The 23,405-nt window shown below is 48.6% G+C and overlaps 1 protein-coding gene across 3 annotated transcripts; it reads left to right on the plus strand.

Annotated features, from left to right (window-relative positions):
- The first annotated feature begins 6,793 nt into the window (after window positions 1-6,793).
- Window positions 6,794-23,190, plus strand: TRIB1 (tribbles pseudokinase 1). 3 transcript variants are annotated; one of them, XM_060277621.2, is made up of 3 exons: window positions 6,794-8,581; window positions 11,364-11,656; window positions 18,820-23,190. In XM_060277621.2, exons 1-3 carry the CDS (start codon window positions 8,183-8,185, stop codon window positions 19,286-19,288), a joined length of 1,161 nt encoding a protein of 386 aa, XP_060133604.2. In that variant the 5' UTR covers window positions 6,794-8,182; the 3' UTR covers window positions 19,289-23,190. The 3 variants fall into 3 exon arrangements, with proteins under 3 accessions (XP_060133604.2, XP_034981546.2, XP_088532540.1); XM_035125655.3 differs by having other exon boundaries at window positions 6,804-8,987; XM_088676414.1 differs by lacking the exon at window positions 6,794-8,581 and adding an exon at window positions 8,998-9,770.
- Window positions 23,191-23,405: the final 215 nt, after the last annotated feature.

The following is a 23,405-nucleotide window of genomic DNA, read 5'->3' on the forward strand; positions in this document are numbered from 1 at the left end:
GAACCCAGGGGAAAATCTCACGTTATTAGGAGAAAACTCTCATATTATTCTCCTCTCCACCCATGCACAAGGCATGTCATCAGGACATTACATGTGAGTCTGTCCCCATATTTGTGGTTGCTTGCTCACATCAGATGCTGGGTTTTCTACTGCCCCTCCTTTTATTGTGCTAGAACATGGTTAGGCAAACTAAGGCCCGGGGGCTGGATCCGGCCCAATCGCCTTCTAAATTTGGCCGGCGGATGGTCCGGGAATCAGCATGTTTTTACATGAGTAGAATGTGTCCTTTTATTTAAAACTAGGTGGCCAGGCCACGCGTTGCTGTGGCTCATCCCTGTGATTCCCCCCACCCTGTCCCGATCCATGACCTATCCCATCCCCTCCTGCCCCCAACCCACACCCAGGTGAGTTCCCACCTCCATTCGGACTAGTCTGTTAAGGCGAGCCTCCATTCGGCCTAGTAGCTGCAGTACCAGTGTAGCCAGAGGGCCAAGGTTTTCCAGCTGTAGTACCAGGGTAGCCGCCACTAGAGGGTGCTATGTTGCAACCTCTTCTGCCTTCTATTTCCCAGCTTCCCCGGCCCTCTGAGTTCAGGGTTCCAAACCAGTGGGTTTTACCTGGTTTTCGTGGCACAGGTGTGACATGTGGCCAATCTATGTGCATGGAAAACACTCGCCTATACCCATGTGACGTGGCCAAATTTGATACCCATGTGACGTGGCCAAATTAGACCGCGACTGGGCAAGTGGTTTGGGAGAATGCCACATTTAAACAAACTTGGACCCTCTACATTTATATCAGGGGTCATCAAACTTTTTCAGCAGGGGGCCAGTCCACTGTCCCGCAGACCTTGTGGGGGGGGCGGACTATATTTTTTTTGGGGGGTGAACGAATTCCTATGCCCCACAAATAACCCAGAGATGCATTTTAAATAAAAGGACACATTCTGCTCATGTAAAAAACATGCTGATTCCTGGACCGTCCGTGGGCCGGATTTAGAAGGCGATTGGGCCGCATCCGGCCCCCCGGGCCTTAGTTTGGGGACCCCAATATTATCCTATTTATCTGATTCTAGAACGTTTATTATATATTGTGCATATATGTATAACCTCATGGATATCCATTAATCACTACCCTTCTTTATCTTACATTCAGACATTACCTGAAATATTTCTCTTCAACACGGAAGTGTATTTTATACCCGCTTATTTATTGATCTGGCTTCTCACGTGAGAATCATCAACCCCTGTCTGTAAGGCCCCTCTCCCTAGTATCATGTCCATAACTTGAGGTTGCACCACTTTCTCACTTTTTCCAAGGCCTCTGGTTGTTAGGTCAGGACCATTCTACTCTCCATCACCACTTTCTCACCTTTTCCTAGGCCTCTGGTTAATGGGTTAGTTACCCTCGTACCCTGGTTTTCCTGGCGGCTGGTATTTTTTATTTCTCTTTCCCTTCAGACCACATCTCAAGTGCTCCTACCGATCCGATTTCTAGCCTGGAGTAACAGTGCAATGGACTTCGCGCAAGCTACCTATATGGTATATAACCTCTGGGTTACTTATGGGACATAGGAATTCATTCATTTTCTCTCTCCAAAATATAGTCCAGCCCCCCCCCACAAGGTCTGAGGGGCAGTGTACCGGCCCCCTGCTGAAAAGGTTTGCTGACCCCCTGTGCTAGAAGATGACTTTCAACTGTTTTGGGTGCCTTAAGTTGTTAAGCATCAACTGGGAAGGAGAGGTCCTGAACAACTTAGGAAACATAGGAACACAGCTTGCCTTATACAGAGTCAGACCCTTTATCCATCTGGGCTGTTACGGAGTGTTGTGGATGCAGAGGAATGGTGGGAAGAAGAGGAGTTTGGATTTGATATCCCGCTTTATTACTACCCTATGGAGTCTCAAAGCGGCTAACAATCTCCTTTTCCCTTCCTCCCCCACAACAGACAGGAACCAGCCCCCAAGGGAAGGCGGCTCAGAGCCCAGGGATTTTGGGTGGGATGACAATGAGTGGTCAGAGGGAGAAGACTGGGAGGAGGAGGTGTCGGAAGCTGAAGAGGTAACAGGGCTTAGTGCACTGGGAGAGTCTATGGCAGAGAGAGGTCCAGAAGCTGAAGCAGGAGAGAAGGGAGCCCAAGAGGCAGAGGTAAGTCAGGCTGGTGAAGTGTCACAGGTGTCTCCTCCTCCTGCTGCTGTGACAAACTCCCCTCCTCCCAGGTCTTGCAGAACCAGAAGAGGGTGGAGATGTTAGCTTCAAACAGACGCAATGGGGGAAACCCTCAAGAGGAGGGGACTTAGACGGCTATAGGGAAGCGGGGACTTTAAGTCTCAGCAACTGATCCATGGGGCAAGACCTGCCGGAGATGGGCTGCTGTGCTCGTTAGACCTGACACGCTGCAGATTGTGTTCTTGCGAATGAAGCTTTAACTCCAACTTTGAGCAGTGTGATTGACTGCCAACTCGCTCCTGACACTAGCTCAGTGTTGTTTGCACGGATGGCTGTCCAGGGTTTCAGAGGCATTCCCAGCCTTACCTGGGGGGTGCTAAAATGGAACCTGAGACCCTTACGTATAAAGCAAGTGCTGTGCCCCACTGAGCTCTAGCGCTTCCTTCAAAAAGAAGAGCTCTTCTAGACGCAAGGCATCCTTTGGTCTGTCCTGAATCTGGCACCAATCAATTTTTAAATGTGTGTGTTTTGAGACAGAGTTAGAGGTGTATATTGCAAGAAAATGGTTTCACATTGCAGTTGGGAGTTAAGAGGCAAGTCAGAAGAAGGGTCAGAAATGATGGGTCAGAAGAGGAAAGCAAGGTTGACGAAGTCTACATCGTCCTTCCTTAGGGAAGACCTGGCTGGTGGCACAGACGACCAACATAGAATCATAGAGTTGGAAGAGACCACAAGGGCCATCCAGTCCAACCCCCTGCCAAGCAGGAAACGCCATCAAAGCATTCTTGACATATGCCTGTCAAGCCTCTGCTTAAAGACCTCCAAAGAAGGAGACCTCCACCACACTCCTTGGTAGCAAATTCCACTGCCGAACAGCTCTTACTGTCAGGAAGTTCTTCCTAATGTTTAGGTGGAATCTTCTTTCTTGAAGTTTGAATCCATTGCTCCTTGTCCGCTTCTCTGGAGCAGCAGAAAACAATCTTTCTCCCTCCTCCATATGACATCCTTTCATATATTTGAACATGGCTATCATATCACCCCTTAACCTTCTCTACTCCAGCCTAAACCTACCCAGCTCCCTAAGCCGTTCCTCATAAGGCATCGTTTCCAGGCCTTTGACCATTTTGGTTGCCCTCTTCTGGACACGTTCCAGCTTGTCAGTATCCTTCTTGAACTGTGGTGCCCAGAACTGGACACAGTACTCCAGGTGAGGTCTGACCAGAGCAGAATACAGTGGTACTATTAATTCCCTTGATCTAGATGCTATACTCCTATTGATCCTCCTGCAGATCGCTAGCTCAAGGCTTGTTGAGACCTTGGATCCTGGCTGGCATGTTTCCATCTAGGGGGTGGGGTGGGGTGGGGGGAAGGCTGCCTATCAGAGAGAGGTGGCACATGCAGCTCTGTGTGCCTTAGCTTCCCATCCAAGCACATGGTTAGTGCTATAAAAATATTAATAGGAGTTGCAGATTACTCATTGGGTTGCTGTGAGGTCAAACAAGACAAAGCACTCAGCACAGTGACAAACAGCGATCGTAAAACGATGGCAAAGCTCTGACAGTCTCTGCCTACTTCTTCTATCAGCGGAGCAGATTGTGCAGCTTATGTGTCGAACCCAGTGGCATTGAGCCCCCTTAATGGGGTTTTCCCACCCCCCTAAGCACTGAAATTGCTACTGGCTGTGTCTGTGACCACGTACTTCACTCATCTATCAGCTATCTGCATGCCCCAGATAGCTGGGGCTGCCTGTGGGCCTCAGGGCCAAATCCAGACTGGCAATTATTAAGTTCATCCACCTGCACCTGCCAACCCATAGATAAAAGAGGCATATGACTGTTGGCTGTGAGTTGCTGGCAGCCCCATAGGACCTAGTTCTCACTGAGTTTGCAGGTGACAGATAACTGAATGTTCCTCCAGACAAAAAGAGAAACCTCCACCCAAGCATGTCGGGGAACCCTTTTGCTTGGCATCTAGTTTTCTATGTGCATCGATGGGGCATCGTGCTGAATTGCAGAATTGCAGAGTTGGAAAGGATATAATAATAGTAATGATTTTATTATTTATACCCCGCTCCAGCCACTCTGGGCGGCTTCCAACACGTTAATAACAACCATCTGATCCAAAACAAAAAAAGTCTCTAAATAACTCTAAAATAAACAACTTGTATCAAATTAAAGCAATACAGTGGTGCCTCGCTTAACGAATGCCCTGTTTAACGAAATTTCCGCTTAACGAAATGATTTTTCGAGCGGAGGTTGCCTCGCTAGACGAATGTGTTTTACGAAAAATTCGTCTAGCGAATCGCGGTTTCCCATAGGAATGAATTGAAATTCAATTAATGCGTTCCTATGGGCAAAAAAAAATTTTTTTAAAAAAATTCAATGCATTCCTATGGGATTCGCTAGACGAATTTTTCGCTATAATAAAAGACCCGTGGAACGAATTAATTTCGTCTAGCGAGGCACCACTGTATTCAATAATTCATTAGAATCTAATAGTAAACAGAAAAATAAAGATCAGCAAATAATACTTAAACAGTTTACACCCATCAATTACAGTAAATAATTATAGTAAACTGTAATCAATAAAAATAATGGCAAGTTGCAGTGCATAAAATACCACAAAACATAAAACAGGATCCAACTGAGAAACAAGGACACACAACTTAATTTAAAAGAAAAATTACTGAAAGTATCCCAAGGCTCATCTAGTCCCAACCACCTTCCAAAATAGTCCATTCCACTGTCAAACAGCTCACCTGAAGAGTGAGTCTGAGCTTGCCGTATGAAGTGGTACAAAAAAAGGTAAAAGGTAGAGGACCCCTGGACGGTTAAGTCCAGTCAAAGGTGACTATGGGGTTGCGGCGCTCATCTCACTTTCAGGCCAAGGGAGCCGGCGTTTGTTCACAAACAGATTTCCGGGTCATGTAGCCAGCATAACTAAACCGCTTCTTGTGCAACAGAACACTGTGACAGAAACCAGAGCGCACGGGAACACTGTTTACCTTCCTGCTGCAGTGATACCTATTTATCTGCTTGCACTGGCGTGCTTTTGAGCTTGTAGGTTGGCAGGAGCTGGAACAGAGCAACGGGAGCTCACCCTGTCGCGGGGATTCAAACTGCTGACCTGATCAGCAAGCCCAAGAGGCTCGGTGGTTTAGACCACAGTGGTACACTTTAGATACTGGATGACCACTTTGGTGAGAGATCTCGGCCCCAGTGCAGGCCTGAGTAATTCACAGAGCTGCAGAGGTTCCTGTGCACCACCAACTCTCACCAGCCCCAGCCAGGTCAGGGGTGGTGGGAATTATAGTTCACCCACATCTGGAGGCCCACAGCTTCCACAATCCTGCCCTAATGTCAACCCCTGTAACAGTGCAGAGAATCTGCTTTGCATGCAGAAGGTCCCAGGTTCAAATCCCAGCACCTCTACGTCCCACTTGAAATTCTGGAGAGATGTTGCCAGTCTGTGTAGACAGTTGCTAGACAGCGTAGAATCCGTAGATGAAAGAGCAGTAATTATTATTTACTTGTATGCCGCCCATCTGGCTGGGTTGCCCCCAGCCACTCTGGGAGGCTTCCAACAAATGAACAACATTAAGCACAGTAAAACAGCAAACATTTGAAAAATTCCCTATGCACATTAGAACCACAGAATTCTAGAGTTGGTTGAGAGCCTGAGGGTCATCTAGTCCAACCCCTGCAACGCAGGAACCTTTTTGCCCAGCGTAGGGCTCGAACCCATGACCCTGGGATTAAGAGTCTCATGCTGTACCGGCTGAGCCGCCTATGTAGTTGCTGAACAACAAGGCTAGAAGAGTCAGAAATGATGCACTTTTGAAAGAGAAGGCGAGTGGCTGAGAAAGCATTTGCAGAACCTTTTCCTGGTGTCATCATGTAGGGAAGCAGCAAATGGAACCCCCAGGATATCCTCCTTGAACAAATGCAGTTGTTGTTTTGAGTGTTCAGATGCATTAATGGGACTGATATGCTATGAGTCATCCAGCACAAGGCATTGCATGTGCTTCTTAAAATACACTGAAAGTAGCTCATGGCAAACTGGCCACTGGCCTTGCGGTTTGCGTATGTATCTCTTTGGAGATCTCTAAAAGTACCTGTATTCCTGGAACACATGATTCTGCTTATGGTGACCTCAAGCAGTAAATTTGCCTCTAGAATCAGCAAGTGGTACTGATTGCATCTGGCACTTAGTGGATAATCCGTCCTACAAATTGCTTAGTATCCAAGGCTCAATATTGCAGGTGTTTGTGTAAATTATAGCACATTTGAGTATTTTCTTCCTGTGGTGGCTGGGGCTGCCTGAACCATCTCTAGACAATCTGGACATTCTATACAAGATCTCAAAGCAGCTGTTTTATTACAGAGAAATTTCAGGAACAGACTGGAAAGGGAAGTTGCTGAATTGGAAATCATTACCAAGCTTAAAACCATGGAAGCACCTGGGATGAATAGAGATATCGGATTCTTATCTCATTATGCATGATCAAGCTTTCTTTAGCACCTCAGCCCAGGACTAATTGCAGCCATCAGCAGCCATTAACACCCATCTACAGGTTTACCACTCCCATCAGCCCATCTCCCATTCCCACCCACCCCCACCACCCTCTGTATATATATAGGGTCTGACACTTCTGTTTTTAGTGTATCTGAAGAAGTGTGCATGCACACGAAAGCTCATACCAAAATATAAACTTAGTTGGTCTTTAAGGTGCTACTGAAGGAATTTTTTTATTTTGCTTAGACAATATATGTTGGTCCTGGCTGCTTTTCTCCAGCTGGTGGTTCTGATTTGTCTGAAGAATGATTATAGATGTTGTCGAAATCAACAAATCATTTCAGCACATCCAGTTTGGACTATTTGCAAGGAATGGCTGCAGTTTTAAGTCACATGGGATGAACGCTGTTGACCCGAGGGACTGCAAACTGCAGTAAATTTTGCATTTCTCCATATTTTCCAATGCAAAAATGCTCCAATCAAGGGATCTCTAGGAAAATGCATATTGCTAGGTAAAGGATGCATAGGAATGCATATACTGTAGAGGTGAAAATGACGTGCAAAAGCAATAGGGGGAATTGCTTGCAAAAAAAATGCCTATTGGGCAAAATCGCATGCAAAAATGGATAAATTTTGCACTAAAATGTTTATGCGTTGGGTGGAGATGTTTCTCGGGCTTCCTTTCCAACTTTGCAGTTCTCCCTTTCTATATTATTCATGGCTGAATGTGGAGAACTGAATTTAAGATTGGGAAAATGTGGGGGGAATGGGTGGCGAAACGAGACTGACGAGACTTCCCCTCCAGAGCAGCCGGCGGCTTCTCGCACCCATTGCAAGTCGCGCTCGGGGCCCAATGCAACGTCGGTGAAGGCTGCTGCCTTTGAGCGTTTCTTCCACTGCTATCCAACTTTTCCCAGCTTGATTGGGGGAACTTGAACCCCGATCTCTCCCAGCCGAGTACTCTAACCTCCACCCCGCGCCGTTCTGAAGTGCCCCGGTGCGCTCCGCCGCTCCAGGCGAATGACAAAGGCGCTCCCTCTCGCCTCCCAGGTTCTTCCCATTGCCTGGCTCGAGATCGCTCGGCTCTCTTCCCTTTTTACTCGCTCCGTCGGCTGCAGCCGTACTGAATGGGGCCGAGGCCGCCAATGGGAGGCCGGGCTCCCCGAGGCTCCGCCCACTTCCCCTTGCGTCACGGGGAACTTTGATGAGCTCCCGGGAGTTTGGCCGCGCTGCCGGCAGATGGTGAGCGGAGGGGCGCTCCTGCAGTTGTGGCCGGACGCTCTCCATCGAGGGAGGAGGAGAGCAGGAGGGGATGCGCGCCGGGAGCACTGGTTCCCTCGGAGCGGAGGAGGTCGCCTGAATCAGCCGCAGAAGGACAATTAATTGGGCAGCAGCCGGAGCCGGTTTCCTTGGCCGCCTTGTTCCCGAGCCAGCGCGGCGCCCGTCCGGCTTCGCGCGCCACACCGCGCTCGGATCACCGACGCCGTCCACTAGCTCCATGAGCCGCCAGCTCGAGCCCCGCAGCCCCGCCGTGCTCCTGCACCCGCCGGCAGCCGGCGCGGGAGGTCCTCGCTGCCGGTGCTCGCCTGCCAAGCGGCTCCTGCTGCACGGCGGCGCCGAGGACGCGCCGCCCGCCGCCAAGTGCACTCGCCTCGCCGTCGACTGCTCCAGCGCGGCGGCAGCGGCGCCCCACGATTGCTTCAGTGCGCCGGGATCGCCCTGCGGGCCAGTCTCTCCGGCCCCTGGAGGAGGCGGCTCGGTTGCGGGCACCCCCGGAGAGAACGGCAGCGCGCAGGGCCCCAGCCTTGTCGCCGGTTACCTCTTGTTACCCCTGCCCGACAGGGATCACGTCTCCAGGGCGCTCGACATCAACACCGGACGGGAGCTGCGCTGCAAGGTAAGCGCCGCCGGGGACGCTTACCCTTTCTTTGTGTTTGGGTTGTGGGGAGCCCCCTCTGCGCCTTGGAAAGCGGGGGGAGCGGCCAGCCTCGGCCGCGCCGTCGGCGATTGCGCTCGGAAGGAAGGAAGCAAGCTCCATTGAGTAAACTTCAGTGGAACTTGGCTACCTGGAGGAAAGCGTGCGTAACAGCCTTGAATATCCGGTGTTCACACGCGAGCCAAATCGGGTCTTCTGAATCTCAAATCTCCTCGGGCTTAAATGGCGCGTGGATTGTGACTCTAGTGCGCGGGGTGGAACGTTGGGGGCAGAATTTGAAACAACACGGATTGGTGACTCACTGGCAAGCTCATAGGTTCCACGCGTTCCTGGAATTCCCGTGATCCGAAAGGATGTGGATGCCTAGGTACGCTTTCTCACGAGTCAGTGCCATTGAGCGTGGTTTGGGCTTCTTTCCGAGTAAACGCGTGTAGGAATGGGCTTGTGAAAGGAAATAAGATCGTAGTATGATGTGCCAGCAGGCAAATACCTGTATCTGCAAAACATGTTGTAGACGCATTAAGTCGGGGCTACACTGAGCCGGCAGAAGTTTGCAACCTTAGGCTTGCGGAGGAGATTGTCTGGAGATTGTCTTCTTTTTGTGGAGATCAGTGCAGAGACCAGGGCTGGATTTCTCCGCGTTCGGTTTTCTTTGGGGGGGGGCGGCGTTTGGAAGCCATTTGGAAAGATTCCCCACACTTGACAAAAAGGGGTTAAGTTTCTCCTCCGTCATCCTCCTCTGTTTTCCGCTTCCCTCCTGCAGAATAGTACGCAAGCAGGAATTGGCTGAGACTAGCCGAGCTTTCCAAGTTTTCCATGAGGTGTCCTCAGCTCTTTAAATAAAACGCGCACACTCACACTGTCCTTGAATATTCCCCCAGTCTCTTTGAGCAGGGCAGTAGCTGGAGAGATGGGGTTTGCTGCTGCCACCTGCTGTTTGCAGGCTCTCTCATACAGTAGGAGGTGCAGTTGTGGAGACCTGGACGTCCCGCACTTGCTGGCTCTGCAGCAAACCCATTCAAATAAATGAGATGGTTCTGGAGCAAGTCCCTGGATGGTTGCAGCACTTAACCGTTGCATAGCCTGCAACACGCAAGATGCGTATTATTTCGTCTTCAAACTGTGGGAGGCAAGCTTCTGAGTTACACAGGTCTCTTCAACAGATTATTATCCTCACCATGCAACCAGGTGGTGCTTTAGAAAATACGAAAGGACAAGATTCAGTACAGGGCAGATGATGGAAATGTAGGAGGGAAAGAGGCAGGAATTAACACGGGGAGAATAATCATGTATTTCACTTACCCCTATTTAGGGTTTGTGAAGCGGCAGGAGACAGAGATAATGTGCCAAAGGTTTCAGTGGATATTGCATGACTTTATCGTAGCAGTTCTGACCTATTTCTGCTTGTGAAAGCGCCCAGGAGGTCAGGCTGCAAGGATCTTTGAATTGAGCTTTGCAAACAGCCCCACAAATCTCCCCCAATCAGAGAATATCTTTCCATTGGAATAGCTCTGACAGGCCATTGATAGGCTGCAACTGATTGTGACTGGGCTCCGGTTTAAGGATTGCTGTGAATTGTAGCTCAGTGGAAGCTAAGCATCAGTACCTAGAATGATTTGAGGGAAAGAATGCGCTTTAAATGTTTGAACTGTATGCAGCCTGGTATTCAGAGGCATAAACACCTCCAATACTGGAGGTCATTTGCAGTAACTGGAGACTTTGGAATGACATGGAGGGGGAGAGAGAGAGAGAGTTAAGTTGGGATGGGAGGAGAGGGCGATGGGGCTCCCACGGTGAGGAGTCTCTTGCCGGGTTGCCTGAACTGGAAAGATGACACTCTGTGTGTACACATCACAGTTTCCAGTCAGGCCTAGGATGTGAGTAACCCAGCAGAGCCCTCGCAGGTCACCCGGAGAACATGCCCAAAGTCTTGCAAAACATCTGTGAATAAAGCATGAGAGAGGCTTTAATCCTCTCCTTCCCTTGCTCAGAGTTTGGCATGCTCCGAAATGGGAGCTCGGTCGCCATCGCCTTTGTCTGAATCACCGCAGACAGATTGGAGGGTGGAGGGTTTTAAATGCCTCTCCCTGCTCCTCTCTTTCTCTCTTTCCTACTGCATGCCCAGAGGTACTTTTTCAGGGCTGGCAGAGAAACGTCGGGAACTGAGCTCACACGTAACTTGGGTGCTTTGCTTCCAGGAGGTTTCTGGCAGGCTTGGTGTGGGTGCTGAAAAGGGGTTTCCTTTCTCTTCAGTAATTGTGAGTGTGCAGAACTAGGAATTGGCGTTTTAAGCTGGCGTAGGGCAGAAAGGGGTGTGGCTATGCAAATGCCTTGGGTTATCTCAACAGACACCATTAAGAAATTGTGTGATTCCTTTTTTTTTAAAAAAAAAATCACCCTCTCGACTTCCCACTTTCTTCCCCTTTTAACAGCATGCCATTCTTTCTCTGCAATTTATGCTACCTGCTCCCTCTTTGATTTCTAATGCTTTAAAACAGGGGAAGGGGAACTTTTGGCCCTCCAGTGGTTGCTGAACTACAACTCCCATCAGGCATGGGCAACAGTCAGGAGGATGGGAATTGTAGTCCCATAACATCTGGAAGGCTGCAAGTTCTCCACTGCTGCTATAAGGCGGTGGGTGTTCCAACCTATGTCCTTCCGCTTAGATTTTCTCAGTATGAAAACCCCTTTGGTGAATCCCCGTTCTCTAACCACAGCTCTCCCCTTGGCCCTCTGCTTCCAGGTCTTCCCCCTCAAACACTACCAGGACAAGATCCGCCCTTACATCCAGCTGCCGTCGCACAGAAACATCACTGGGATCGTGGAAGTGATTCTCGGGGAGACGAAAGCCTACGTCTTCTTCGATAAGGACTTTGGCGACATGCATTCCTACGTGAGGAGCCGCAAGCGTCTTCCGGAGCAAGAGGCAGCCAGGCTTTTCAAGCAGATCGTCTCGGCGGTTGCCCACTGCCACCAGTCTGCCATTGTGCTGGGGGACCTCAAACTCAGGAAGTTCGTGTTTTCTAGTGAAGAAAGGTGAGCAGGGGTTCGTGGTTGTCTTAACGTTCCCCATACACTCTGGGGAGAGCTCTTTCTTCCGCTACTGGTAGTTTGGGTGGAGGGCAAAAAAGCCATGACTTTTTCCCGAGGGCTATGCAGGGGAAGGGGCGTTCCTTGGTGGTAGAACACCTGCTTTCCATGCAGAAGGTCCCAGGTTCAAGACCCAGCATATCAAGGTGAAGCTGGGGGTGTCCCTCTCTTGGGATCCCTGGGGAACCATTGCTTGTCATTACTGAGCTAGGAGGATCAGATGACTCACTCGTCAAATGTATGCCAGATTCCTGCATTCCCTGTATTCACACCCCTCTACTCTGTAGCTGATGGTTGCAAGGCCAGGTTTGGCCCACTGGCTACAAGTTGCGTACCTGTATTGGCATAGAAGCCTCTTTAGGAGAGAATGTTTGACTGGTCTATTGAGCGGAAGGTAGCTTTGGTGGGGGCCAAGTCGTCGTAGGACTCAGCTACACAACTGCAAGTAAACGTTTTAAAGGCGTTGCAAAGTGCAATGTACAAATGTCACACTAGATGGCGAAAGTGAGCTATGCAGAATTGGATGTATTTTTTAAAACGTTTTAAAATAAAGCGTTTTCACAGCGGTTTTTTAATGTGTGTAGGTTCTACCATAATGTCTTCTTGTTCACTATATGTCTTTGTGTGCACAATATCTTAGAGTGCTTCCTTTATAATAGGAGACATCAGGTGTTGTTGGAATCCCCACTTCCATCTGCCCCAGCCAGGAAGGCTGATGATCCGGGGTGATGGCAGTTGTTGCCCGGCAACATACAGAGGCCACCACATTGGCTGCTGCAAGTGTCACTATCACATGAATCTGTGCAACAACCCTGTAGTTTTATACCCAAAATAAAAACGGGAGCATACCCAAGCCAGTAGGTTTGTGTATGCGACAGACATGAGATGTGAACTTTGGACTTCCTGGTTCAAAGCGCACCTTCTTTGCCTTTGCACCACATTAGTTATGTTATATAAACATCTGTCTTGTTTCTGGCAATGGATCCAGAGTATTATTTTACTGTATGTCTGCCTAGTGGGATTTTGATTCTACACTCAGCAGCTAAAGCAAATTGACACCCCACACAGTTCTTGAGTCCAGGGCTGGTGCAGGGGGCTAATTGAGTGGTTATTTGGATCTTGGCACCTTAGGGGCTGTTCTTTACTGTAACTCAATGAATTTGTTATTTATACTACCTCCCACCGTCAAGGGGAATCGTAGAATTGTGGAGTTGGGAGGAATCATCTAGTCCAGGCATGGTCAAACGGCCCTCCAGATGTTTCGAGACTACAATTCCCATCATCCCTGACCACTGGTCCTGTTAGCTAGGGATGGTGGGAGTTGTAGTCCCAAAACATCTGGAGGGACAAGTTTGGCCATGCCTGAATTCTAGAAAAAAAACCCACCCTGCAATGCAGGAATAGGCAAGTACCTCATGGGGGGGTCGAACTTGCAACCTTAACGTCATCAGCACCATGCTCTAACCAACTGAGCTATCCATCTGTCAAAGTAGTGTGTTGAGTCTTCCAGCTTTAGATGGGGACCTCCATGCTTCTGACAATTTTATTTAGGTGTGGGAGAAAACATAGGTACATTCCATCAGGTGTGCAGATGGCACGTACCGAAGTCGGGGATCTCTTTGCCCGATCCTGATTTCCCAATCTTCATGCCTGCGGTGAAATTGAATCTTGTGTGGTGGTTGTGGACCATACATTTCCTCGTGGCACCCCTTTGTAGGGAGGTTTCCATCTGTGAAGTTGCTCTTAAACTGCTTCCTTTGCAAGCAAAGGAATACTGATCAGGGCCCAAGAGGGTGCTTTTTTAAGTTTGACCTAGAACCAAGAGCTCCACTGAACTCAAGCTGGACTTAAACCATGCAGAATCCGAAAAGCTTTGTCTTGATTTTGTTGAGGGTCCAGGTGGGCCACTGGTCCAGGTGCGTGGAGACTGGCTCAGCTGGTTTGTGGGTTGCGCTGGGTCATGTATTACTCCAGGTCTCGTTGAGATTACAGGGCTAGGTGTCTGGCAGGGCGGCAGCAAATTACACCTTGGTGTCATTCTGAAGTATTTCATATTCAAATGGTTTACATTTGGGCACGTACCGTGAATGAGAATTGTGCTGGGCATTGGCTGGAGGTGGTGAAGCGAGAGAAATGGGTTGCAATTGGCACAGTGTGTACTTGCGGTGTTGTTCGAGGCAGTACTGATATTTAAAGAGTCAAGCTATGCAATCCAAATCCCATCGGTCTGATGCTGACACAACGCTGGCTCTCTCACAACAATGGTTGGGGGTGAGCCTCAGCAAAGTCAACTCCTGTGTCCCCGGTCCAACACAGATTCCTCCCGCCACCCTCCTTTCCCTGGAGCATTTGAACAGGCATGTAGTTAACTATCCAGGGTTTGTGTTATTGTAGTTGTTATGTGACACAACTTACTGGAAGTAGAGACACGGCTGAGATTTCTCTCAATCCCATTATTATCCGTAGCTGTACATATGCTCAGCAACACCTGCATATATGGGAGGGATTTACAGTGGTGCCTCGCAAGACGAATTTAATTCGTTCCGTGAGTCAATTCGTTTTGCGAAAAATTCGTCTTGCGAATCGCAGTTTCCCATAGGAATGCATTGAAATTTCTTTTTTTGCCCGTAGGGATGCATTAATTAAATTTCAATGCATTCCCATGGGAAACCGCGATTCGCAAGATGAATTTTTCGCAAAACGAATTCGTCTTGCGATTCACCATTGGATCGCAAGGCGCATTTGTCTTGCGAAAAATTCGTCTTGCAGGGCATTCGTCTTGCGATGTACCTCTGTAAATAGGGTCGGTGGCAGAGAGCCACTGGAAACTCTGATATATTGGAAACTCTGATATATAAGCTAGGCGCCAAATAGCTCCTTAAACGAGGGTTACAGTTGCCAAAACACTATGCCCAGTTGCCATTTTGGGGCCAGGCGGCTCAAAAGTTGTATTTTTCAACATGACATTTCAGCTCCTGAAATTCATTCGGCTTGTGCAGATAAAATTAGAACAGGTAGAATTCTGCAGGGTGTGTCGTTAGCGTGCAAAAAACAGTCAAGATCCAAGGATCCCCAGGCACGCACCTCCAGATGGTGGAGACGGTGGAGACGTTGGGTGCCTTCGCTTGGCCGCGAGTGGCCGATAGCCAGGTGCAAAATGCGCCTGGCGGATTTCTAACGCTGAAGAGTGCACATCTTCTGGAAACCAGCTCTTGATTCACAATCTGTGCTTTGCAGGGAGCCAACATTGCTGGGAGGTGCAAATCAGCCATGCAAGCTGACCTGGCATGATGTTGTCCACAGGATTGATGCAGTTTTCACTGTGTATATAACAAGCCATAGGAAGGGTTGACTGTTAAAGGTGGTGCAAGAAGCATGGAACCTTGTGTGTGTGTGTGTGTGTGTGTGTGTGTGTGTGTGTGTGTGTGTTATAAATATATTTGCATGCACGCACAAACTGAAAATCGAGGATGCTGCTGCTAAAGTGTTGGCAGAAGCTCTTTGAAGATAACCTGCAGTTGGGTGTTATGTGGGCAGCCCTGAATAGGTGTGAAACTCCAGCCCATTTGAACTCTGTGGGAGTTCTGCTTTTGACATCAGCAGAAACAGTTTCACACTTGAGGGCTGCAATCCACGCATTACTTTGAAGTGATGCCATAGTCAGCTGTTGGATCTCTGGGAGTGTGCAGATTGCAGCCTGCGTTGGGGTGATGTTTATGATGGTGCATCATTCCGATGGGTAAAGGTGGCTGTTAAGCTCCCGTAGGTTTTGGTTCTCCTGCTGCGCTGGCCCGCCCACAAGCCAATCGTTTCAAACATATAACCCCTGGATTCTCTGATCTGCTTCAAGGCACCCCACACCAACAGATGGGAGAATCTGCATGGTCAGGAATAAGGAAGCTTCAGTTCAGCCTGGCAGAGCCATTCCTGAAAGACTGCTTGTTTGCAAGGCTCCTTTTTGCATTCAATTTGCCCACATTGCTTTCTTGGTGCAGAATATCACCTATCTCTGGTGTGCAATGCATCTAAAGGAGGCTTGAGGCACAGGGAGGGAGCTTCCTGCCATTTTGGAGGCTTCCAGCCACTGTATGACACAGGTGACAGTCGCATTTCATAAGTTCTGATTTTGTACAACTGCCCCACAAAAAAAAACCAACACCACAGTAAATCTAGGAACACAGGAAGCCGACATATACGCAGTACTGTCTACACTGACTGGCAGCAGCTGTCCAGGATTTCAGGCAGGGTGTGCCCCTCCCCCCCCAGTGCTAACTGGAGATGGTGGGAATTGAATCTGGGGACACGCAATGTGGTTCCGTTTACTTGGTGGGAGGGGGCATGACATTGCAGAGCGAGGAACTTTGAGAGATAATTGTTTGTTACGTTTTTATAGAATCATAGAATTGGAAGAGACCACAAGGGCCATCCAGTCCAGCCCCCTGCCAAGCAGGAAACACCATCAAAGCATTCTTGACGTATGCCTGTCAAGCCTCTGCTTAAAGACCTCCAAAGAAGGAGACTCCACCACACTCCTTGGTAGCAAATTCCACTGCCGAACAGCTCTTACTGTCAGGAAATTCTTCCTAATGTTTAGGTGGAATCTTCTTTCTTGAAGTTGGAATATATATATGGAAGTTGGAATTTATATCTGTTGGAAGCCACCCAGAGTATTACGGTTTAGTTTTTACTTTAAAAACGTCATTGTGCGTGGAGGGATAGGCAGGTGCAACAACACAAATTTGTTTTCTGCTTTTTTTTTAAAAAAAAAAGAAGAGTAGTGAGTGTAATATTATTTTGGGGGGAGGGGGAGGGGGAGAAATGACTTAGTAATCAATTGCAGGGCTTGGCATCCGCCCCAGGAATGATCAAACGCCACAAACAGAGCGTGCATTTTCACCCAGTGTGCCCCCTCGCCCACCCCCCACAAAAAGTGAAAGTGGGTCACGCATTCTGCTCCAAGTCACCAGCTGCTGAATAACACCTAAGGGCCAGGGACGCATGCATGTATGAACCATCGCCCTGGTGAGCAAAAATCGAGACTGGAGCCTTGTAGCCAAAAGATTCTCTGCCCTCCCCGCTTGCATATTTATAGTTTCGCGGCAGAAAGGACAAGTTGTGCTGTAGAGAAAAGCAACCCCCAACCAAACCAACAACCGTTTGCCAAAATAGCAGCTTGCCTCCAGTGCCGCGAATTTGGAAACCGAAGCGTTGCGCAGGGAAGCGTCTCATGTGCTTCCCGGTTTGGTAATCAGAGGGTTAAGCAATGTCGGGCAGGATGTTAGCCTGGCAAGCACAGGTGCAGAGCTTGGGTGCCCTGCCAGGCAGTGGGAGGGCAGGCGAGGGTAGGTTGAGTCATATTTTCCGTTTAGAGAACCAACCGGTGGAGATGTGGCCAGTAGGGAGGGAGGGAGGGAGGGAGAGGAATCTTTTGCATTAGAGGACAGGAAGGTCACCCTGAGGACAGCGAGCGAATCAATGCATTTTACAGGCCAACAAAACTGTAAGGAAGGCTGTAAGCAGAGAGCGCTGCAGGAGCCAGAGAATATCTAACCAACTTAACGTAAAAACGGCAACTTAAATAGTGAAAAGCTCTGGGGAATGGGGAGTTTGCTTAAAAGCAGGGTATAGCCTGCAAGGCCTTTTTGTGTGTTTGTTTGTGTGTGTGTGTGGTGACGGTGGTGGCAATGGATACCTGAGCCCCAAGTCTTGTGACTATATCAGGAACAAAAGGGATGTGGGTTTTGGCTGCGATCCACGAGCCAGTTAAGGCTTGGCGTCACCAGGGCTCGGCTGGCTTCAGCCCAGGATCTCTGCCCTGTGAATTTGGCATCATCGCACTGAAATCCTCAAGGCCGGAATAATCGAGCAATGCTCTTGTAGAATCGTAGAGTCGGAAGGGGCCGCGTGGGGCATCTGATCCAGCCCCCTGCAATGCCCACAACCCCGAGAGCATGAGTCTCGTGCTTCGCCTACCGAGCTGTGTCACCTGAGTGCCGGCATCTTTGCGACAGCTGCATGTGTGAATAGACTTGATGGGAGCACCGGGTCTCCATCGGTGGTGGTCCATTCGGACACGCATACTATTGGTGGGTGTGACAGTCGCTGTGTGATGTCTGTGAGTCTCTTGGCAGTGTGTTTCTCTGATATATTATTTGCCCAGCACCATTGAAGTGGGATTGTGGTCCTGGGTGCCTCAGTTGTCTCGTGGTGTTGACATCAGGAACTATATTCCCGTCCAGCTCATTCCTTCAAGTGCATAATGTGGGATCTCTCCTCTCCCAGGGCGTGTGACTTGTCTCAGTCAAAAAGCCTTGCCTTTGTATTTTCATTTGGTGGGTAATCATGAAAGTTCTGGCTGTGGTCTGTGATCTGAGGCATCCCATTCATCATAGCCTGAGTCACTTCTTGATGCTACAGTCAACCGATGATGAGCACGACATGCAGAAACCTTTTCACAGCGGTTTGTGTGTAATGGTTTCTGATCGATGGAGGCTGCTCGCTGAGTTCCAAAAGACTTAATTCTGAATACACAGAATTAGATCCTGAATCTAAAAGTTTTTGTGCAGGTCGTGGATACAACATGGTCACTGTCGTTTGGGAAGGGGGCGGTTCTTATCTCCAGGATGTGACAAAAGTGTTTGCCAATTCCCTACACTTGCCATTCTTGAGGAACTGGCTCTTGGTTATGTTATCATCCCTGACTCTGGCATTTTGAGATCTGATAGGTTCAGAGAAGCGTAGAGCAATGCAGGAATCTCAACTGAAGCCTCCATATCCAACCTCTGTTTGTTGGAAGTACGTGTTGGCGTGTCTTCCTTGTGCTTCTGTCCTTGTCTTGTGACCCATTTGTGTGGAAAAGCGACTAGGGAAGCTGCCTTATACGGCGGCCATTGGTCCATCTAGCTCAGTATTGTCTACACAGACTGGAAGCAGCTCTCCAGGGTTTCAGATAGCAGACTGTCCCAGCCCTACTGGGACATCTCTGAGATTGAAACTGGGAGCTCCTGCATGCAATGATCCCCACCCCCCACCCCATCAAATTTCCTCCTCTGTGCCGGTTCCTGGCATTGCTTGGTAACTGATGCCTCAATCTCTTTCCTCTTCTCCAGGACGCAGCTCCGGCTCGAAAGCTTGGAGGACACACACATCATCAAAGGGGAGGACGATGCCTTGTCGGACAAGCACGGCTGCCCTGCCTACGTCAGCCCAGAGATCCTTAACACGATGGGGACTTATTCCGGCAAGTCGGCTGACGTCTGGAGCTTAGGAGTAATGCTGTATACCCTCCTGGTGGGACGTTACCCCTTCCATGACTCTGACCCTACTGCCCTCTTTTCTAAAATCCGGCGCGGACAGTTCTGCATTCCAGACCACGTCTCTCCCAAAGCGCGTTGCCTTATCCGAAGCCTGCTCAGGAGGGAGCCCTCCGAGAGACTTGCGGCTCCAGAGATCTTGCTGCATCCTTGGTTTGACGCTGTTTTGGAATCTGGTTACGCCGACCAGGACACGAGGGCCTCCAATCAGGTGGTTCCGGAAAAATCCAGTGAGGACGACGAAATTAGCTCCTTCTTTTGCTAGCTCTTGGTTTTTGCCTCGGGGGACAAGAAGCCTCTCACACTCTCGTTTTAATTTCCACCCTCTCTCTTCGTTTTCTGTGGTCCTTCCCAAAAATCAAGCTTTGGTCAGGACAGTAGCTAGGATCTCAAACACCCTTGCAAGTAGGAGATTGCCATCCTTCGCCTGCTTCACGAATTCCCATTTGAATCCCTGTGGGACTTGGAGCAAATGGACCTTTGCAAAACTTGCTCAGGCCTGGGACTTTTAGGCTGTGACTTTTAAAGTTTGCTCTGAACTTCAGTGGAGAATTTTTTTACGTGCAGGACTGTCTGGAATAAGCAGTCTGAGGTTTGCAGTTTTTGTTGGCTGGCTTGTTTTTTTTTTTTTAAGAAAAAGCAAAACCCCCTGCATAGCTGCCAAGTTTTCCCTTTTATCACGAGGAAGCCTATTCAGCATAATTTCCCTTAAAAAAAGGGATAACTTGGCAGCTATGACCCCCTGTAGCTTCTTGGTTCCATGTTCAGATCCATACAGCCTTGTTCTGCAGGCCAGGCTATATTGTTGAAGAAACTACAGAAGGGCCAGCTGGATTGCTCTGTCTCTCCTACATCAAAGTGACAGGGCTCTGGGCCGGCTTAGATTATAGAATCTCCTCACTGGTGATGTAAGAGAGAATGCAGGCAAAGTTCTTTAAGTGCTAGGCTTGTGATAGTCACAGTGCAAAAAAAAAATCAACCGGATTGTCTATTTTTATAGCTAAGATTATCTAACTGGTTTTGAGCTTGCATCTCCTGACAAGTGAGAATCACCCCCTTCTGCCTCCAGTTTGCCAGTTCCTTTTCTTAGCTGCATTTCAAGGTTTGCAGCTCGAAACCCATTTGACTGTTTTCAGCCCTCCAGGAGGTGATTAACCAGGAATTACTTGGTTTGGTCAAATTCGCCTCTCCCCCCCCCCCTCAAAATTTGAACCTCAACTAAACTGTATCTCGTTGGCTTTTCAACAGAGCTGTAACGCCTTTGTGCTAGCCAAGGTAAATCAGGCAGCTGTAGAGGTTGACCATGCGTCTTGTGGGATGAAATGCGCTCCTATCTGAATTCTTGGGACTTTAATGGTTTGGGGGTGGGTGCATTTGCACCGGAATGGTTTTGCTTTGGAATATGGGCGCTCTTAAAACGAGGATTTTTGCCCTTGGCTTGAACGTCAGACCACCCCGTTCCTAACCCATTATCAGCCTAAACATGGAATGTCTGTTTTATTGATGAGATCAGGACTGTCGGTGCCTTGTGAACTGATGAGATGTGGCACGAAAGCCTCTACAACCTTGGGGTTCCCTGTCTATTGTGTGACAGTGGCGGTTCAGGTAGCAAGTCTTGTCTTTCTGTCTCTGAATGCTTTCACATCCGATTTCCCTTGGAGCCAATTCTTTAGCAGACTCGAGGACTCCTCCTTAAGGGGAGCAGTTCTCGGATTTCTGACTTCAACTGATAGGTGAGGATTCCTTTTGACATTCTCTCCCTTTGGCCCTTTCCCTCCTCCTCTGCCATGCCTGTTCTAAGGAGGCGTGTAAGCCTTTGCAGAGGGTTACGGAAAACCTGAATTGGCCAGCTAGGCCCCCCCCAAAAAAAAAACATCCGCCAGACGTGTCTTAGCCATGAAATGGGGCGCACTTGTTTGTGACCCTTAGGTGATGCAATACTTCTGCTGGCACCTGCGTACATAGCCTTATAATCTTGGAAAGCAGAGCACCGCTGTGCCCAGTTCGCAGATGGGGATCCTGAAGGAGAGACCTGCCCAAGGCTTAGTGGGATTTGATCTTCCCATCTTATCAGGAACTTTCTGGTGCGACATTTGAACTAACCAACCGCATTGCCTCATTCCACTGCTCCCTGCGTAAGACAAGAAAAGGAGGAATTGTGGCTTGCGTTCTCAAAAGACTCTCCCTGGCACCCCCATTGAAAAGCGTATCTATGTAGCGTAAGGGGAACTTCATATACTTCCCTCCCATCAGCCAGCGGTCAAGCATGATGGGAGTTGTAGTCCAGCAACAACACAGCCCCGCCCCACCCCGCATCCTTGGTGCAGCGGGTCTGGAGGTATTTATTCCCGAGCCCCTGAAGAACTGCTGGCAGTTGGCGGAGACATTGCTGGGTCAGATGCAGAAATCTCCTTGACTTGGTCGATGAATGTGTCCTACCTTGAGCGCTAGAATTGGTCCTTGGTGGGTGCAGATTCAAAACTCACTTCCTGCCTTGGTGCAGCTTCTCCCTGAACTCTTTAAACCAGCGGTGAGAAAACCTGTGGTTCTCCAGTTGGACTAGAACCCCCATCATTCCTGGCCATTGACTATGCCGGCCTGGGGTGATGGGAGTTGGAGTCCATCAGCTATATGAAGGGACACAGGTGTTCCTCATCCCTGCTTTAAAACGTGACATGTTTAGCTCCTGGGGCAAATGATCCCAAGGGACTTACCTGGCGCTCCTGCCTGAAGGTGTCGCTCCGAGAGTAGCCCAGTGTATCTGAATGCCAAAACACTCGCCCAGAGTTGTCCCAACCTGAACCTGAGAGGCAAATAGAAGCCCGATCTTATTACATATACCGAAACGGCGTTTGTGTTGTCAGTGTGTGGGCTCTGCTCTTTGATGCCTTGCATCACTCTTACAAGAAGGGGGGGAAAACAAACTAAATCCTCATTCTGGTAAGCCTCTAAAAACAATGTCCTCAACCTTCCCATTAGGCTGTTCAAGAGCAATCACCCTCTGGAAATCTCTTCCCCTTATTAAATGTCCATGTACCACTGGCGGTGATTGGTGGATTGGTTGTTTTTTGCATCTCCAATTCTTGTGGAATAATGAATACACTTGAATAAGCATTTGCTTCCTGGATGCGGTAATGAACTTCCTCCCGACAAAGGCGACTGCTCCGGTTTGTGCAAATAGGTACTTGCCCCGGGGTGAGCTGGAAATCACCCAGAAAACTAGAGAGGGAAACTTTTGTTCATTTGGGAGACGGTTGGTTCTCCTTTCTCAGAGGCGGTTGATGTGCCCTGTGGAGAAATGTGTGGGTCAACAGGCTAGCAAACAGCTCTGTGGATTAGCATCTCTTGTTGACTTGCTTGCAAGAGTGTGCGTGTGTTTGTGTGTGTGTAAACACACGCCAACCAGGTTTTGTTTCAAAAACACTTTTGTCCCATATCTGAAACCGATGTATTCATCAGCGTCGGGGGTATGCTAGCAGCAAACTACCTTTGCCTTTCAAGGAACTCTGGGAAATGTATTTCTGCTGGGCTGCTTTGAGATTGCTAGTCTCATGGGACTACAGTTCCCAGAATTCTTTGTGGGGGAAAAGCTGGTTGAATATACTGTACCTGTTTAGCCCAGAATTCAAAGTACCAAATGTGGACATTGCTTAAGAATCCTACTATTTCTTTTGTCAAAAGGGTGGAGCCACTGTGCTCTTGTGATCTGTTTATACCTCATCTGCTATGTACCTTCCCACATAATGTCTTGCCATCTTCTGATCCCCCCCCCCCTGTTTTCTTAATGACTGTAGAGGTGTGTGTGTGTGTGTCCTAAAACCCGAGGTGTCAAAAGAGCATTTAAATGTGAATTAATGGCTGGCAATACTAACTTGATAGAATCAAGAGAATTAGAGGTGAAACTTTAATTTTTGACCTTGATTGCACTAAAGCTCTTGTGATTGCTTTAATATATTTGTATCTGTGATACAGTTGTTGTTGTTTTTTTAAAAAAAGGAAAAAAAATATCCACAAACTTGCCTATGAATCTGTATATATTGGTAGGTACCATGCTAATAATAACACTATGTTGGATGTTTGTAAATAATGTACATACTTGAAAATCGACATGAAGATGTTGGAGAATTCCTGTACAAAAAGGTTTAATAAATCTGGTTTCATAACAAATATTTGTCTTTCTCCTCCTTTAAGTCCCAGGGTTATGTTACTAGAGGCAAATGAGGCCCCCTCACCTTGGGGAAGCTAAATCGGGTCTGGGTCTGGTCAGTGCATACACAACATTTGGTTCCATGATGGAAGAATGGTGAAGAAGTAATTGGACAAAATAAAAAATAAAAATGAATGTGTATGTACCACCTCATTGTCCAGGCAACTGGCAATTT

The sequence above is a fragment of the Zootoca vivipara genome, chromosome 8 (genome assembly GCF_965207765.1).
Source record: "Zootoca vivipara chromosome 8, rZooViv2.hap1.1, whole genome shotgun sequence".
NCBI lineage: Eukaryota > Metazoa > Chordata > Lepidosauria > Squamata > Lacertidae > Zootoca > Zootoca vivipara.

Coding starts and splice junctions, on each gene's coding strand:
- TRIB1 (XM_060277621.2), top strand. CDS start 8,183: ATGAGCCGCCAGCTCGAGCCCCGCAGCCCCGCCGTGCTCCTGCACCCG. Junction 8,582..11,363: donor GACGGGAGCTGCGCTGCAAG/GTAAGCGCCGCC, acceptor CTCTGCTTCCAG/GTCTTCCCCCTCAAACACTA. Junction 11,657..18,819: donor GTGTTTTCTAGTGAAGAAAG/GTGAGCAGGGGT, acceptor CCTCTTCTCCAG/GACGCAGCTCCGGCTCGAAA.